Source organism: Serinus canaria, chromosome 25 (genome assembly GCF_022539315.1).
Source record: "Serinus canaria isolate serCan28SL12 chromosome 25, serCan2020, whole genome shotgun sequence".
Classification (NCBI taxonomy): Eukaryota; Metazoa; Chordata; class Aves; order Passeriformes; family Fringillidae; genus Serinus; species Serinus canaria.
The window spans coordinates 8869611-8886709 of NC_066338.1; the positions used below are offsets into that span (position 1 = coordinate 8869611).

At 53.3% G+C, this 17099-nt stretch overlaps 1 protein-coding gene and 1 pseudogene across 1 annotated transcript; both read right to left on the reverse strand.

The window, feature by feature from the left end:
* Positions 1–1058: 1058 nt before the first annotated feature.
* LOC127060491 (zinc finger protein 239-like) lies at positions 1059–4056 on the reverse strand (annotated as a pseudogene).
* Positions 4057–8284: 4228 nt separating this feature from the next.
* On the reverse strand, positions 8285–17019 carry LOC127060483 (zinc finger protein with KRAB and SCAN domains 7-like). Its single transcript, XM_050984065.1, is given in 4 exon segments — positions 8285–9273; positions 9276–10121; positions 10298–10376; positions 16873–17019. Coding segments are annotated over 3 exon segments (1260 nt in total). The 5' UTR covers positions 10350–10376; positions 16873–17019; the 3' UTR covers positions 8285–8911.
* Positions 17020–17099: the final 80 nt, after the last annotated feature.

The following is a 17099-nucleotide window of genomic DNA, read 5'->3' on the forward strand; positions in this document are numbered from 1 at the left end:
GTGGATCCTGTTGTGCTTGATCAGGTTGGAGTTCTGCCTGAAGCTCTTCCCACACTCCAAGCACTTGTGTGGCTTCTCCCCACCATGGAGCTGCTCATGCAGCACCAGCTCTGAGCTCTGGCTCCATCTCCAGCTGCCTTCCCAGCCCAGGCTGGCTCTTTCCCCCTCAGATCCCTGCGATCTGCGTTTGCAGCCCCTCCTCCTGCGGGATCTCCAGGGCTTTTCCTCCCCGTTGGGTTCCTGCACCGTGGAGCCGCTCAAAACGGCCTCTGCCACCAGGTTCTGCCCCAGGGATTTGTCCTCCCTGCTCTCCATGCTCAGCTCCTGCTCTGGGGGAGGAAGGACAAGGACAGGATGGGATTTGCCTCCGTGCCACAGGCAAGAGGAAGGAGATTCCCCCAGGGCTGTCCTGCAGCTGGGGCCATGCTGGGCTGGGAGATGGAGCAGGACAGAGGGGAAAGGGGAGCCTCCTCACCTGCCTGGGTGTCCCAGGGTATCTTCCTCTTCCTCACAGCCTTCCAAGGATTGGGAATTAGAAATCCTGGTTTGGGGAAGACAAGGGATGAGCACATTTACTTTGAAGGTCCCTCTGCCCTAAGTTCATCTCTACAAGTCACTGGCAATCTGGGCTCCAGAAAAACCTCCCAAACACCAAGGTTCAGGCCTGAAAAAGTCTCCCAGGAGTTCCCCATTCCTTGTCCCTCCCCTTTGGTGTTTGGGGTGCCACTTGTCAGCAGCTGAACAAGTCACCCGTCCTGCCCTTCTGGGTGCTGACATTCAGCTGGGACACTGCAGTGGTGACAGAGGGGACATGGTGGCAGGAACTGCATTGGGCTGCGCTTGGCCACGGCCAAGATGAAGGTGATGGTGGCACTGTGGTGGCATTGATGCTGTCCCAATTCATGTCCCCATCCATATCCCCTCATGTGCCCACCCAGGGCTGTATCCCCATGTGCACCCATCCATGTCTGTGTTCCCCCATCCTCATCCACGGCCATGTCTCCATCCATGGATCTGTCTCCCATATCCATTTCCCCCATATGTCATTGTTCCTCACATATCCTCATCCATGGCCATGTTCCCATATCTCCCCATCCATGCCCTAGTTCAACATCTTTATTTTTACCCCAATTTCAAGGCTTTCAAAGGTGGTGCATGGACAGAAGACTCTTCCACTATTTAAAGTTAAAAAGTTGTTTGTTTATTACAACACCAGGCACAAGCGGAATAATTTCCAAGGGCATGTGCACCCCCAGAGTCCAGACCTCCCCTCTGTCCCCTAACTTGTTGCATATGCATTAAGTTTCACAATAGGTTCACATATATTCATTTAGTAGTTTCACATTACAATTAGTTCTCTGGTTGTCCCTCCCTCTCCTGCAGCCTCAGTTTTGGTTTCCTTCTTGTTTCAAGATCCAGGCGGCCTCTCTGATCTTCCCCTAGTTTGGAAATTCACATTCCTTTCATCTCGTTTAAGGCAGTTTTGTGAGCTATGAGCACAGCAAATTAATACACTCTACAGACTAAATAATTCAATGCAGACTAAATAATTCAATTCACCAAAACTTGAAATAGATTTCTAACCATATGTCTCAAAGGGAACAGAAACCTTTTCATTTCAAGGCCAGAAAAGGATTTCCATGTCCCTGCCAGCAGAGGATCTACGTGCTTGAATGGGAGGGAAGAACCTTTTTTGGAGGGGTTTCCACCTCACTGGATCCAAAATGAGGGGTTTGCCCCAGTCTGTCCCCATTTAGCTGTGGAAGATAGATCCCCATGTGCCACAGAGATTTAAAACAATGGATTTATGTTGGAGAAGACCTCCAAGGCCATTCAATGTTGCTTGATGCCACCAGAAAATGCAAAAAGTGAGATTTTTCTGGGGTCAGAAGTCGACCAATCTGCTCTCCACAAGGGATTTCTGATGTTGATGTGTGGATGTTTCCAGGTGCCCACAGGGAGCCAGGAGGATGTGGTGCCCCCCAGGCAGGGTCTTCCCAACATGGATCACTATAACTACAGATCACCAGGGCTCTGCCCATCGGGGGTCACTGAGGAACATCCAGGGTGGGTCCAACTGTGGGGGATGGAGCTGGAGCAGCGCACGGAGCTCTTCCTGCACTTGGGGCACTCGCAGGCCTTCCCTTAGAGGTGGCTCTGTTGGTGTCTGGTCAAGTTTCCACTGTGAGCAAAGCTCTTCCCACACTCAGAGCACTTGTAAGGTCTCTCCCCGGTGTGGATGCGCTGGTGTTTGAGGAGGGTGGAGTTGCGCGTGAAGCCCTGCCCGCAGTCAGGGCAGCGGAAGGGCCTCTCATCTGTGTGAATGCGCTGGTGCAGGAGGAGACTAGAGCTGGTCAAAAACCTCTTCTTGCATTTATCACACTCGTAGGGCCGTTCCCCAGTGTGGGTCCTCTGGTGGATGATCAGGGTGCAGTTGTGCCTGAAGCCCTGCCCGCAGTCAGTGCAGCCGAAGGGCCTCTCCTCTGTGTGCGTGCGCTGGTGCATGAGGAGATTGGAGCTGGTCTGAAACCTCTTCCTGCACTGATCACACTCGTAGGGCCTCTCCCCCATGTGGGTCCTCTGGTGTCTGATCAGGTCAGCACACTCACAGAAGCTCTTCCCACACTCGGGACACTTGTAGGGCTGTTTCCCTGTGTTTCTCCTCTGGTGTCTGGTCAGTTCGTAGCTTCTTCTGAAGCTCTTCCCACACTGCCCACACTCATAGGGCCTCTCCCCTGTGTGGATTACCATGTGGCAGATCAGGCTGGAGATATGGCTCAAGCTCTTCCCACACTCCCCACACTTGTAGGGCCTCTCCCCTGTGTGGCTCCTCTGGGTTTGATCAGGTTGGCATGCTCGCAGAAGCTCTTCCCACACTGGGAACACTCATAGGGCCGTTCTCCTGTGTGGATCCTCCGGTGTCTGGTCAGTTGGGAGTTCACCTTGAAGCTCTTCCCACACTCCCCACACTCATAGGGACGTTCCCCCGTGTGGATTCTGCAGTGGATGATCAGGTCAGATCTCTGGCTGAAGCTCTTCCCACATTCCGAGCATTTGTGGGGCTTCTCCCCATCCTGAAGCTCTGAGCTCCAGCTCTGAGCTCCAGCTGCATCTCTGGCCCAGGCTGGGTCTTTCCCCCTCAGATCCCTGTGATCTGCGTTTGCAGCCCCTCCTCGTGCGGGATCTCTGGAGCTTTTCCTCCCCATTGGGTTCTTGTGCCGTGGAGCCGCTCAAAACGGCCTCTTCCACCGGGTTCTGCTGCAGGGATTTGTCCTCCCTGCTCTCCATGCTCAGCTCCTGCTCTGGGGGAGGAAGGATAGGACAGGATGGGATTTGCCTCTGTGCCACAGGGAAGGGCAAGGAGATGCCCCAGTGCATCCCTGGCAGGAGAGCTTTGGCAGCAGGGTTGTCCTGCAGCAGGAGGCCGTGCTGGGCTGGGAGATGGAGCAGGAGAGAGGGGGAAAGGGGCACTGACTTCTTCCTCCTCACCTGCCTGGGGCTTCTGGGCCATCTTCCTCTTCCTCACAGCAGCCTCCTTTTTCATCCTGCCAAGGTTTGGGAAATCCTGGTTTGGGGGGAAAACAAGGCTTACCGAGTAGGATTTGATGGTCCCGCTGCCCAAGTGCCGCTGGAGAAGTCAGCGTCCTTTTCAGCCTCGGGGAGCCAGAGCCTGCTCATCCCCAGCCTCCTCCACCCCTCCAGGCAGCCGGTTTGTCCCCCGACTCCGGGATCACCCCTCTGCGCTCTCCCCGCTCCGGGGCTCCCGCGTTTCCCCCCCGGCTCTCCCGGGGATCCCCAAACCCAATATCCATCCCCCTTGTGCCCGCCGGTACCGGGCGATCGCCACGTGGGACCTCCCCCAAGATCCCTGCAGGGGCATTTCCGGCTCAGCTTTCGGGTCCAGCGAGATCCAAACGCCCGGTGTCCCGCAAAAAATACCCTCCCAGCTGCCCCCCGCATGGATGTGGGGCGAGCTCGCCCTCCCCGCTCACCTGTGACTCCTGGAGGGGGCGATGCAGCAGGAGCCGGGAGAACTGCAGCCTGAGCGGGGAAAGCGCGTGGGATTGGGGCTCCTCCCGCTCCTCCTCTTCCTCCCGCTGCTCCTCCGCTCCCAGCCCGGCCCGGGCTGTACCGACACTCAAAAGCAGCCGCGCTGTGCCCTGCGAATGGGACTGGGACTATGGGACAGGACTGGGAATGGGTACAGGGACTGGGAATGGGGACATGGGCCAAGAATGGAGACAGCGACTGGAACTGGGAATGGGACTCAAAATAAGAGACAGGGACCAGGACTGCAAATGGGGACATGGACTGCGAATAAGCAACTGGGAATGGGACTGGAAATACAAGACAGAGCCTGGGAATGGGATCAGGAATGGGAACAAGGACCGGGAACGGGACAGGGAAAACAGAGAAGGACCTGGAATGGAACTGGGGATGGCAATATTGGAATGGGACACAGAGTTTGAAAACGGCAACCAGAGCGAGAATATGGGATGGGGATTAGGGAGATGGGATCAGGATTGGAAACGGGAATAGGGGAGTGAGAATGGGACTATGGGAATGGGACACGGAATAAAGAAATGCAGGACTGGGAATAAGGGAACAGGATAGGGGATATGGGACTAGGAATACGGGAATGGCAACCAGGTAGAGAACATGGGAAGGGGAATGAGGCTGGGAATGAGATTCGGACTGGGATTGGAGCAGGACAAGACGAGCATGCTGACATGGGAACGGCTGGCGAGCAAGTGGGGTGACAGCAGGAAGAGGGGAATCCTGGACAGGGGACACCAGGAAGCGAGACAGGGGAACAATTCCAGGGCAGGGAGTCCTTGTTAGATGTGATGACTGTTTGGTAATTGGATATAATTATTGTTTCATCTTAACAAGAATCATGAGAAACTATGTTGGGGGGGTTTGATGGAAATTACAAAAATCCATGCTTGGATGAAATCAATGTATACAATAGAACAATATAAGTTTAATAATTAGTATGTAGTTATGTAACAATAAGGGTATAAAAACATGTTCATCCTGACCCCATGTTGGAGTCAGATTTGGGTCTGTACCCCTGACACCCAGAGCTCTTCAATAAAAGCACCTGCATATAATCATTCAGTGATTATTTGTTCCTGAATGCTGACATTAGGACAATTAGACCATCTAGGGTGCCTGCTAAGTAAGGAAACCAGTGCTGGCCTGCTGTCAGACTTGGATACCATCAGACATGCCACCTTGCAGAACAGGGCAGCAATAGACTTCCTACTTTTGGCACATGAGCACAGCTGTGAGGACTTTGAGGGAATGTGTTGCATGAACCTCTCTAGCCACAGCAAGTCAATCCACAAGAGGATTCAAGTGCTGAGGGGAGGGTTCAAGAAGCTTCAAGTGGAAAACAAAGACTGGTTGAATAAACTCTTCTAATGCTGGAGACTGAAGGGTTGCATGATGTCTTTAGTCAAGACAGGGTTGTTGGTTTTCTTGGTTGTTGTTGTTGTGGTGGTGGTGGTTGTTCCATGCTTGTTTGGATGTTTTTAGAGTTTTGCAAAGTTCTTTCAGTTCCATTTTTGTTAGAAAACAGAGAGGGGGAGTTGTGGGAATTGGCCCGGGTGTGACCCGAAGTCAGCCAGATTTTACCCCAAAAGAACTGAGCATTAGTTTCAAGCCCTTGGAATTATTTGTTTAACTTAAGGCGAGCCTGAGAGGAAAACAACTTGTGAATAGGTAAAGATGAGGATGAATTCTGTTAACAGCATATTGTAAAAAGCACCAACAGAAGGAACGGTTGTTGGAACACTCTCACATGGAGTGACAGCTGAAGTCTTTAATCCTGAGCTTGTATTAATTTCTTCAAGTGAAAGAATATTAATATAATAAATAACTATATACACGTATGTAATACAACATTTTAATATATATTTATAAACATATATTTTTATCTCTCAATATGTCTATCTAAATCTATGTTTCTATCTAGATCTTTATCTATATATAAAATAATAATAATGTGAAATAATGCTGACAATTCTGATTTACCACCTGTGGCTGCTCAAGGATCTAGCACTAAATATCCTACAGAAAAGCATTGGCCAGGACCTGAATGTCAGTGGTAAACTTTGTGAGATTGCATACAACAAATAAAGGAGGAACAGATGAAATTGGCTATTTTTATGGGGTTTCCTGATACTGTGACGTGGAATGCTTTGTCTGTTCCTGTGAAAAATACAGTGATTAAGACTTGCTGGGTTTTTCATACACCAGACTATTCACAATCTGCAGGATTGATTGAGTGGGTAAAGGGGTTGTCCAAAGAACAGTTGAAAAAAGGAGATGAGAACCTGCCCCCATGGAGAACCCATCTCACAGATGTGCTCTACACCTCTCACAAGGGTACAAGGGACCCCCTGGATGTGCATGGCTGCACCACATTTCCAAATACAACCATGGACAGTGACACTTTAACTTCCTGAGAAATTATTCTGGGTCTGGTTGCCCCTGACAGCCCCTAGAGGCTGCAGGGCTGGACCTTCATGCATTATAATTAATTAGGATAAATCAAAAGCAAATGAGAGTTATCAATACTGACACAGGAGTTCCAATTCCTCCAAGACACTTTGGTTTGATAACTCCTCGCTGGAGCTTGGCTTTGAAAAGCGTTCATGTCATGGGAGGAGTTGATGCAGATTATCAAGGAGGAATTTAAGTAATTAATGTAATTAAAGTCACTAAACAATTGTGAATAAGGTGTGATTATTCAACTCCATGACAGGATAGCACAGTTATTGATACTGCAGTTTTAAAAACAATTGTGAAAAAAGGAGATGCACCTCCAATGTTCACTGTTGTTGGAGATGAAGGATTTGGATCCAGCAGTCCTAATAATGGAGCCAAAGTGTGGGTCCAGAGGCCAAAATGCCCTCCCAATCCAGCTGAAGGAACAGCTGTGGGTAAAGACAACACTGTTTGAATCCTGAAACCAAAATCACCAAGAAAAGGGGGCTAAAATCACCCGTGCAGGCTTAAGATCCACCCATACGGGCTTAAAAACATCCAAAGGGACCTAAAATCCACACTAAAATGCTTGAAATCACTCCAAGAGATCTAAAACCCACCCTAAACCTGCCCAGCTTGGCCTAAAATCACCCAAATGGGCCTAAAATCTCAGGGACTGGGACCAAGACTGGGACCAGAACTGACACCAGAACCAAGACCAGCACCACTCTGGGACAGGCACCATTACTGGGACTGAGACCAAAACAGAAACCAGCACTAGAACTGGCACTGGGACCGAGACTGAGACCAAGACCGACACTGGGACTTGCTACTGGGAGTGCTTCAGAACCAGGCCTGTAACTGGGAGTGCTCTGGGACCAGGACCGGGACTGGAACTGAGACTGCCACTGGCATCAGGACTTCTCTGGGACTGGGACCAGGAGAGACTGGCTGGAGCACTGCAGGACTGAGACCGAGACTGGCACTGGAACCAGCACCAGAACCAGGACAATTCAGAGACCGAGACTGAGATTGGGACTGAAACCAGAAGTGGCACCAGCACCGAGACTGGCACCGTCTGGGACGCAAACTGGGACCGGGACCAGCACAGCTGGTTGAGACTGAGATAAACAGCAGGACAGGAATCAGCACTGGGAGTGCTCCAGGAGTGCTCTGAGACTGAGACTGAGACCAGGACCAGGACTGAGACTGACACTGGGAGCGCTCCTGGATGGAGACTGAGACCAAAACTTGGGAATGGGATTGGCACCGGGATCAATCCAGGACCTCTGTGTTCACTCCAGAGAGTTTTGGCTATGCCCCCATGCAGGACTGGGAGGGACTGGGAGGGGTTTCTGGGGAGGGTGGGACTGCCTCAGTTTGCATTGTTCTGGTGCAGCCATCCCAGTCCACATGATCCCAGTCTGTATGGTTCTGCATGGCACACACTCCAAGGGTCTGGAATTCCAGTTCCCACTGAGGAAAAGGTGTTCCTGCCCTCGAAGGCAAAGCTCTTAAGAAGGGGCCGAAAGCCAAGCAGAGCAAGAGCTTACAGCGACATTTCACCGCCAGCCTTCAGAACTTCAGCCATGGCTGTTGCAGCTCGTGGACTGGGAATTAAATCAGGGCGGGGTCTTTGGTGGCAGCTCAGGGGCTCAAGTGAGGCACTGAGAGAGAAACAGAGCAGGCAAAGAGAAGCAGGAGAGAAAGGAGGACACAAACACAGTCAGCTGAGAAGGGGGCACTCTGCAAACAGAACTGCAACTGAATGAAAATGAATGGGACAGAAATCAGTAACTCTGAAAGTTTTATTTACTATCAAATACATCCCAGCCACCCAGCCCCACACAATCCCTATCCACTGCTCCAAACTGGGATCCCACTTCTCCCAATCTCCTTCCAACCCCTTCTCACCAAGGCGGCTGTGGAATCAAGTGAGTTTGCCATACAATTGAGATTTTTGAGGAGGGAACAAGCAATTTTGAGTTGGGATTGAGCCCTTTTGGGGTACAACTGTATGGTTTTCAGTGGGACTGAGTTGTTTTGAGGAGACAGATCAATCCCTCTTGGTTCTGCAGTGCAAAGAAATGGGGAACACTGCCCAAAATTCTCCCAGAACCCATAAATCCTCAAGATTATGTCCCCAAGTCCTAAATTCCCTCTCAAACAACTGTGAAATGGGGACTAGATATCTTTGATCAGTTTCTTTCTTTTCAGGCCTGTTTTTAAGGGATGAAGATGAATCAGAAGAAAATGAAGGCCAAAACAAAAGGATAACTAGCTAGGTGCCTTCCCAACATGGAACACAGGGAACGTGGTCACCAGGGCTCTTCCCAACGAGGGTCCTCCAGTGGGGGATGGAGTTAGAGCAGCGTATGAAGCTCATCCTGAAATCGGGGCACTTGCAGGGCTTGCCTTACTGGTGGCTCTGTTGGTGCTTGGTCAAGGCTGAGTTCTGTGAGAAGCTCTTCCCACACTGAGGACACTCGTAGGGCCTCTCCCCGGTGTGGATGCGCCGGTGGGTGATGAGGGCGGACTTGTGCTTGAATCCCTTCCCGCAGTCGGGGCAGCGGAAGGGCCTCTCCTCTCTGTGAATCCGTTGGTGGATGATGAGGATGGAGTTGTACATGAATCCTTTCCCACAGTCGGGACAGTGGAAGGGCCTCTCCTCTGTGTGAAGCCGAAGGTGCACGAGGAGATGTGAGCTGATGCGAAACCCCTTCCCACATTCTGAACACTTGTAGGGCCTCTCCCCAGTGTGGATCTTCTGGTGCTGGACAGGTTGGCACGCTGGCTGAAGCCCTTCCCACATTCCACCAGGCTTCCAGTGGTCTGGTGATCAGTGGAGCTCTGAACTTCCACTCCCCATGGGGCCTCGTGGGTCCTCCGGTGGCGTATGAGGTGGGAGTTCCGGCTGAAGCTCATCCCACATTCCTCACACTCGTGGGGTCTCTCCCCAGTGTGGATGAGCCGGTGCACGACAAGATGGGCATTTTGCCTGAAGCCCTTACCACAGTCGGGGCAGCGGAAGGGTTTCTCCTCTGTGTGCGTGCGCTGGTGCACGAGAAGACTGGAGCTGAGCTGAAACCTCTTCCTGCATTGATCACACTCATAGGGCCTCTCCCCAGTGTGGATCACCTGGTGACGGATGAGGGTGGATCTCAGGCTGAAGCTCTTCCCACATTCCCCACACTCGTAGGGTTGTTCTCCAGTGTGGATAATCTGGTGGCGGATCAGGCTGGAGCTGGCTCTGAAGCTCTTCCCACACTCCCCACACTCATACGGCCGTTCCCCTGTGTGGGTCCTCTGGTGCTGAATCAGGCTGGAGCTCTGGCTGAAGCTCTTTCCACACTCCAAGCACTTGTTGGGCTTCTCTCCATCATGCAGCTGCTCATGGACCACCAGCTCTGAGCTCTGGCTCGATCTCTGGCCGCCTTCCTGGCCCGGGTTGGGTCTTTCCCCCTCAGATCCCCATGATCTGCGTTTGCAGCCCCTCCTTGTGCGGGATCTCCGGGGCTTTTCTTTCCCCTTCGATTCCTGTGCCGTGGAGCTGCTCAAAACGGCCTCTTCCACGAGGTTCTGCCACAGGGATTTGTCCTCTCTGGCCTCCATCTGCAGCTCCTTGTCTGGGGAAAGAAGGACAAGGAGAGGATGGGATTTGCCCCCGTGCCGCAGGGTAGGAGAAGGAGATCCCCCCCAGCAGGACGGCGTCAGCAGCAGGGCTGTCCTGCAGCTGGGGGCCGTGCTGGGCTGGGAGATGGAGCAGGAGAGAGGGGGAAAGGGGCACTGACTTCCTCCTCACCTGCCTGGGTGTTCTGTGGCATCTGTCTTGTCCTTGCACCCTCCTTCTCCATCCAGCCAAGGGTTGGGAACGGGAAATCCTGGTTTGGGGAAAAACAAGTGATGAGCACACTGAGTTTGAATGTCCCTCTGCTCAAGTCCGTCTCTGGAAGTCATTGGGCATCTGGGGTCCATAGAATCCTCCAGAACACCAAGACTCAGCCCTGAAAAAGCCTCCCAGAAGTTCCCCATTCTGGTCTCTCCCCTTTGGTCTTCAGGGATTCCTCCCTGTCTCAGCTGCTGGGGGTCACACTCATATGGGTCTCCCTTCTCCTCGGTCCCCATCCTCCCCAGGCTGCTGTGAATCCCAGGAATCCAAAAAGTTTTCCCCTCCTCGGTCTTCCCATTTTTCGGGATGCTGGGGGTTTTTGGGGTCCCAGGGTCCCTTCTCCCCTCATTCTCTGCTTTGGGGTGCAGGGGGTCCAAGGAGCCCACCGTGCCCCTCTCCAGGCTCTTGAGGGTCCCACCAATGGCGGCGCTCCCCCCTCTTTGGGCTCCCCACTTTGGGCTCCTGGGGGACACAGGGCTCTGCTCCTCCAGGCTGCCTCTGCCGCCAGCTGCCACCGGAACCCCCCAGTGTCCCCAAAAAGGGCCTTTTCCGCTCAGCTTTACAGTTCTTCATTCCCCAAACATTCCCCCCAAAAAAACCCAACCCACGGAGCCCCCAGAATATCTGGGCCAAGATCCCCCTTCCCTATGACCTGCAGGATGGGGGGGTGATGATCCCACAAGTCGGGGCTGCAAATTTAGGGAGTGCTTGACATCGTGGTTCCTTCTCCTTTCCTTGATCCTCCTCTGTTCCTCCTCTTTCTCTTCCTCCCACTCCTCCCCTTCCCTTCCTCCTCCTCCTCCCCCAGCAGCCCGGACACCCTCGGTGCTCCGTTCCCGCAGCCCTCGCAGCCCGCGGCTGGAGCGGGGATGGAGCCGGGACAGGTCGGGATGGGCAGCGCGGGGCTCTCGGCTGCTCCCAGCCGCTGCGGGCGGGGGCAACCCGGCCCGGGCCAAAGGAGAGGCAAACTGGGGGCTGCACATCCAAACTGGGCCGTGCTGGGGACCCTGCCTGGGCACTGCCAGCCCTTGGGGCTCCTCTCGGGAGATCTGGGAGGGGAGAATGCAGAGAGGGGTGGGGAATGCCAGGAGTGGCATCAGTGGGAGAGACTGGGCTCTACTGGGATAACTGGAAACTTACTGGGGCAGCTGGGAATGACTGGGAACGAATACAACCTTGCTGAGAGCAACTGGGGTATACTGGCAGCGTCTGTAACCATACTGAGGTGACTGGAACCACACTGGGAACAACGGGGACCATGCTGGGGAGAACTGGGACAACAATGTGGGCAACTGGGAGTGAATGGGGGTGACTGGGTCTGCACTGGCAGCAACTGGGCATGACCAGGACCATGCTAGAAGTGACGGGGATCATCCACAGCGTGGCTACGACTATATTAGGGACAACTGGGTGCAACTGGCATCACTGGGAGGAACGGGGAGAAACTGGAATCATGCTGGGGGCAACTGGGATCCTACTGGGATCACAGTGGAAGCAGCTGGGCTCATGCTGGGGCAGACTGGGATCATACTGGATCATACTTTCAGCAACTGGGACTGCACGGAGGGTGAATGGGAGTGGCTGTGAGCAACTGGGATCAGGCTGGAAGCAACTCTGTGCGTCTGGGAGTGACTGGGAACGTGCTAGGACCAACTGGGTTATACTGGGAGAGACTGAAACCGTAGTGGGGGTAAAGGGAAGCAACTGGAGAAATGCTAAGTGATAATGGCAGGAGGTGTGCCCATGTCAGGGTCATACTAGGATCATACTGGGAGTAAGTAGAATAGTACTGAGAGGATGTAAGAGTGATTGGGATCCTACTGGAATTAGACTAGGAGTGACTGGAAAGTTGCTTGCCATGACTGGAACCATACTGGAGGTGACTGGGAGCTACTGGGACCACACTAGGAGTTACAGGGAGTTATTCTGGGCATGACTGGAATAATACTGGGAGGACCTAGGAGTCACTGGATGCAACTGGGATCATACTAGGAGTGGCTGGAACCATACTGGCAGTGACTATAGGTCCTACTGGGATCATCCTGGGAGCCACTGGGATTACAATGGGTGTGAATGGAACCTGATTGGGGGTTACTGGGAGCTACTGGGAGGAAATGTGGACACATTGGGAGCAACTGGGATCAACTAGGAGGTACCGGAACCATGCTGAGGGGACCGAGACCACAACTGGGATCATACTGGAAGCAACTAGGACTACACTTTGGTCAACAGACAAAAACTAGAATCATGCTGGAGGCAACTGGGAAAATTCTCAAGTAACTAGACCCTCACTGGGGCAACTGGGAGTGTCTGTAACCATACTAGGGATAACTGGAACAACACTGGGAACAGCAGGGACCATGCTGGGGATGACAGGGACTCCTCTATAGAAACTGGAAGTGATTGAATCTACACTGGGGGACACTGGATGCGACAAGGACCATGCTCAGAGGGACTAGAACTATTCTAGGGGCAAATGGGATCATACTTGTAGGAACTGGGAAATACTGGAACTATGCTGGACGCAACTGGGATCATACTGAGGGGGACTGGAATCAAAGTGGGATTGACTAGGAGTGGCTGTGGGCAACTAGAATTGTGCTGAAAGCAACTGGGAACATGCTGGAGATGACTGGGATACACTGGGAGAGACAGGGATTCACTGGGATCATACTGGAGGCTACTGCGGTCACTCTGGCATTGACAGGGAACAACTGGGATCACACTGGGGCAACTGACATCAGACTGGGAGTGACTGGGAGTGACTAGAGTTGGTGTCATTGGACCCTGATTGGGGGTTATTGGGAGCTACTAGGGCCATGCTGGGAGCCAACTGGGGACGTAATTACAAGAACTGGGAGCAAGTGGGATAAAACCAGGGGCAAGTAAACCATGAAGTTCACTGAGGTAACTAGAAGTGCCTGGCAATAACTCTGAGAAAGTTCAGGGTACCTGGGATATACTGCAAGTGTCTGACACCATGGAAGTAGTGCCTGGGACCAAACTGGGAGTGGCTGGGAATGCTCTAGGGGATCTGGGACCATGCTGGGGGCAAGTGTGAGTGACTGGGGCCAAGCTGGGAGAGACTGGGACCATACTGGAATGACTAGGACTATGCTAGGGCAACTGGGAGAACTGGGAACACACTAGATGAAAGTGGGAGCAAGTGGGATCTTGCTAGGGGCAAACTGCATCATCATAGGGAAGGACTGGGAGTGACTGGGCCCATACTGGGAGTGCCGAGGAAACTGGAAATGGAGGGAGCAATTGGGCTCATAGTGGGAGCAGCCACTTCCAGCCACTTCCAGGAAACCCGAACCCCATTCCCAGCTATCCCACCCACTGGGGTCCCAGCAATCCCAGGGGTCCCGCCATCTCGGGGTCCCCACTTTGCCCTTCTGGGGCTCTCCTCTCTCTAGGCTCCCACTCAGGGAAGCCGCGGCTCTCCAGGGGCTCCCCAAAACCGGGGTCCCCCTGCCGGTGCCGCCGCTCCCGCGCTGTCCCCACGTGGCCCCGGCAGAGCCCAACCCCCACCGTGGGGGGACCTGCATCCCCCGCCCCCGCCGGGGCTCTGCCGCCACCCACACCGGGACCCCCTAAAAACACCTCCCGGGGACCCCCGATGTCCCCCCAAGGCCCATCTGAGGCTCGGCTTTGGAGCCCTGCCAGCTCCAAACATCCCCCCCAAAAAACCCCAAACCCGGCACCCCCCGGCAGATTTGGGCCGAGCTCCCCCTCCCCGGGCACCTGCGGGATGGGGGGCGATGCTCCCGGGGCTGCAGCGAGTTCAGGAACTGCCAGGGCCAAGCGATTCCCCCCTCATCTCTTCCTCTGCTGCTTCTTGCTGCCCCTCCACCTCTTCCTCCCTCCCTCCTCCTCCTCCCCCATTCCCAAAGGCCGAACCCTGAGGGGAAAGGGGGCGAGGAAAGGGCGGGAACCGTGAGGGGAAAGGGGCCGGGCCAAGGAGACACACGGTCCTAAAAGGGCCCAATTGGGCCTACAATCACCCTAAAGGGCCTCAAATGCAGCTGAAATCCACCAGGTTTGGCCTAAACTCAGCCAAACGGGATTCAAATTATCCAATGGGGAATAAAACCCAACCAAATGGGACTAAAAGAGGTTTGCAACCCACACAAAATGGCCTAAAATCACCATATATTTCCAAAATGGGCTTAAAATCCACCCTGAAAGTATCTGGTTTTGCCTAAAATGACCCAAATGTGCCTAATTCCATCAAAAATCCACCTGGTTTTTACTAAAATCACCCACAGGGACCTAAAATCACCCAAACATGCCTGCAACCAACGCAAGAGGACCTAAAATCACCCTAAAAAGACTTGGTTTGACCTAAAATTAACCAAAGAAGCCAAAAATCTCACCAAATGGGCCCAAAATCACCAAAAGAGACCTAAAATCACCCACACAGCATTAAAATTCACCCATATGGGCCTAAAATCGGCCAAAGGGACCCAAAATCCCAAAACTGCCCAGTTTATCCTAAAATCATGCAAACAGGCCTAAACCCTATACAAATAGCCCTAAAATCATCCTAAGGGATCTAAAATCCACCCTAAAACCCACCAGACTTAGCCTAAAATCATTCAAAGGATCCTAAAATCCACGCTAAAAGGCTTGAAATCACTCCAAATCCCTCCAGGTTTTGGGAAGATTTTGGGAAGGTTTCCGGGGACATTGGGCTTTCCTGGGCTTTGGGGAATTTTCTTGCGAGTTTAGGGGAATTTATTGGGTTTTTTTGGGAAGAGAATTAATGGGTTTTTGGGGAGTTGCAGAATTTTGAGGGGTATGGATTTTGGGGGTTTTATTGGTGCTTTGGTGGGTTGTTTTCTAGAGGTGTTTGGGGGTTTATTTAAATTCTTTGGGATTTTGGGGGGTTTTATTGGTGCTTTGGTGGGTTGTTTTCTAGAGGTGTTTGGGGGTTTATTTAATTTTTGGGGGCTTTTTTAATTTTACTGTGATTTTGGGGGGATTTTGTTGGAGTCTGGAATTTTTCATGATTTTATTGGACTTTTAGGGGTCTTGAGAGCATTTTATTGGAATTTGGGGGGCATTTAGTGGGATTCTTTGAGGGTGTGTGTTCTTTTGGGATTTTTTTGGGGGGATTTTGGTGGGTTCTTGTGGGGCTTTTTGGGTGTTGCCAGGATTTCTTTGGATCTTGGGGTGATTTTGTGGGACTTTTTGTGGTTTTGGGGACATTTCTGAGGGGATTTGTGGGGTTTAATTGAGATTTTGAGAGATTTGTTGGGATTTCAAGAGATTTTGTGTGCTTTTATTGAAATTCTAGGGTGTTCTAATGGGATTTTGTAAGATTTAATTTGGATTTTGAAGATTTTATTGGGACTTTGGGGGGTTTTAAGGAGATTTTGGTGCTTCTCAGCCCTCCCCACACCCGGGGAAAACCCCAGAGCCCCCCAACCCTGAAGCTCCTCAAAGTTCCACTACAAACAAAATCCTCTAAAAATCCCAATAAATTCCTTGAAAACCCCAGAGAATCCCTCAAAATCCCAGTGAAACCCACCAAAATTCAAAAAAACTCTCCAAAATTTCAGTAATTCCTCCTAAACTCCCAACAAAATCCCACAAAGCCCAAAAAAAGCCGCCTCAAAATCCTTCCCAAAATCCCCCCAGACTCACTGGGGCCGTCCTGGATCAGGGGGCACCGGCCGGGGGAACAGGAGCCACTTCAGGAAACCCTCGGAGCTTTTTGGGGAGGGGGCACCATGGGTAACCCCCCCAAAAGCAGGGATTGGGAACCCCTGCTGTGCCCCCTCCCACTGAAACCCCCAGACCCCGGTTCAGGATGGGCCTGGGACACCCTGGGACTCCCAAATCTCCCCCAGGACCCCCTCCAGGAACCCCAAACCCACGAGAACCCCCCTCCCAAGGTTGGCCCAGGACCACCCTGAACCCCTAAATCCCCCCAGGACCCCCCCCCAGATATTCCTAAGACCCCCAGAACCCCCCTGAGAGCCCCCAGACCCCAATCAGGCCCAGCCCAGGATGTCCCCTGAGACCCCCCCCCCCCACCAGAGCCTTCCCAAGACCCTCCCAAAGCCTCCCTCCCGACCCCTCCCCAAGCCCACTCAGGGATCATCCGCAGATCCCCCACACCCGTCCCCAAAACCAACCCCAGACCCCCCCAGGCTTCCCAAAACTCCTCCCACAACACCCCAGGACCCCCCAGACCCTCCCAGAACCTTCCTACGACTCTTCCCCAAAACCCTCTAAGACCCTTCCACGACCTCCCCCTCGAGACCCCTCTTAGCACCCATCCACAGCCCCCCAGATCCCCCTCCCCCCCCAATGCCCCAGGACCCCTCCCCAGAGCTTCCCTGACACCTCCAGGAACCCTCGGGCTCCCCCCCACCCAATACCCCTCCCCAGACCCCCAAGCCCCCAACAGACTCCACCCAGGACCCCCAAAACCCCCAAGACCCTCCCACAATTCCCTCTTATTCCCATCTCCCCACCTGTTCCGGCCGCCTCAGCAGCTCCAGGATCCCTCGGTCCTCTCCCGGCGCCTCCCTCAGCACCCGCCCGAGCCGGAGCGGGAGCGGCGGAGGAGGAGGCGGCGGGAGTGCCCCCTTCACGCCCGGCCCCGGGGTCAGAGGGCGCCGCTTCCGGCTGGCCTCTAATTGGCTGGAGCGGCGCCGGGGAAGCGGGCCTTGTGAGGTAAGCCGCGCGATGATTGGTTGGT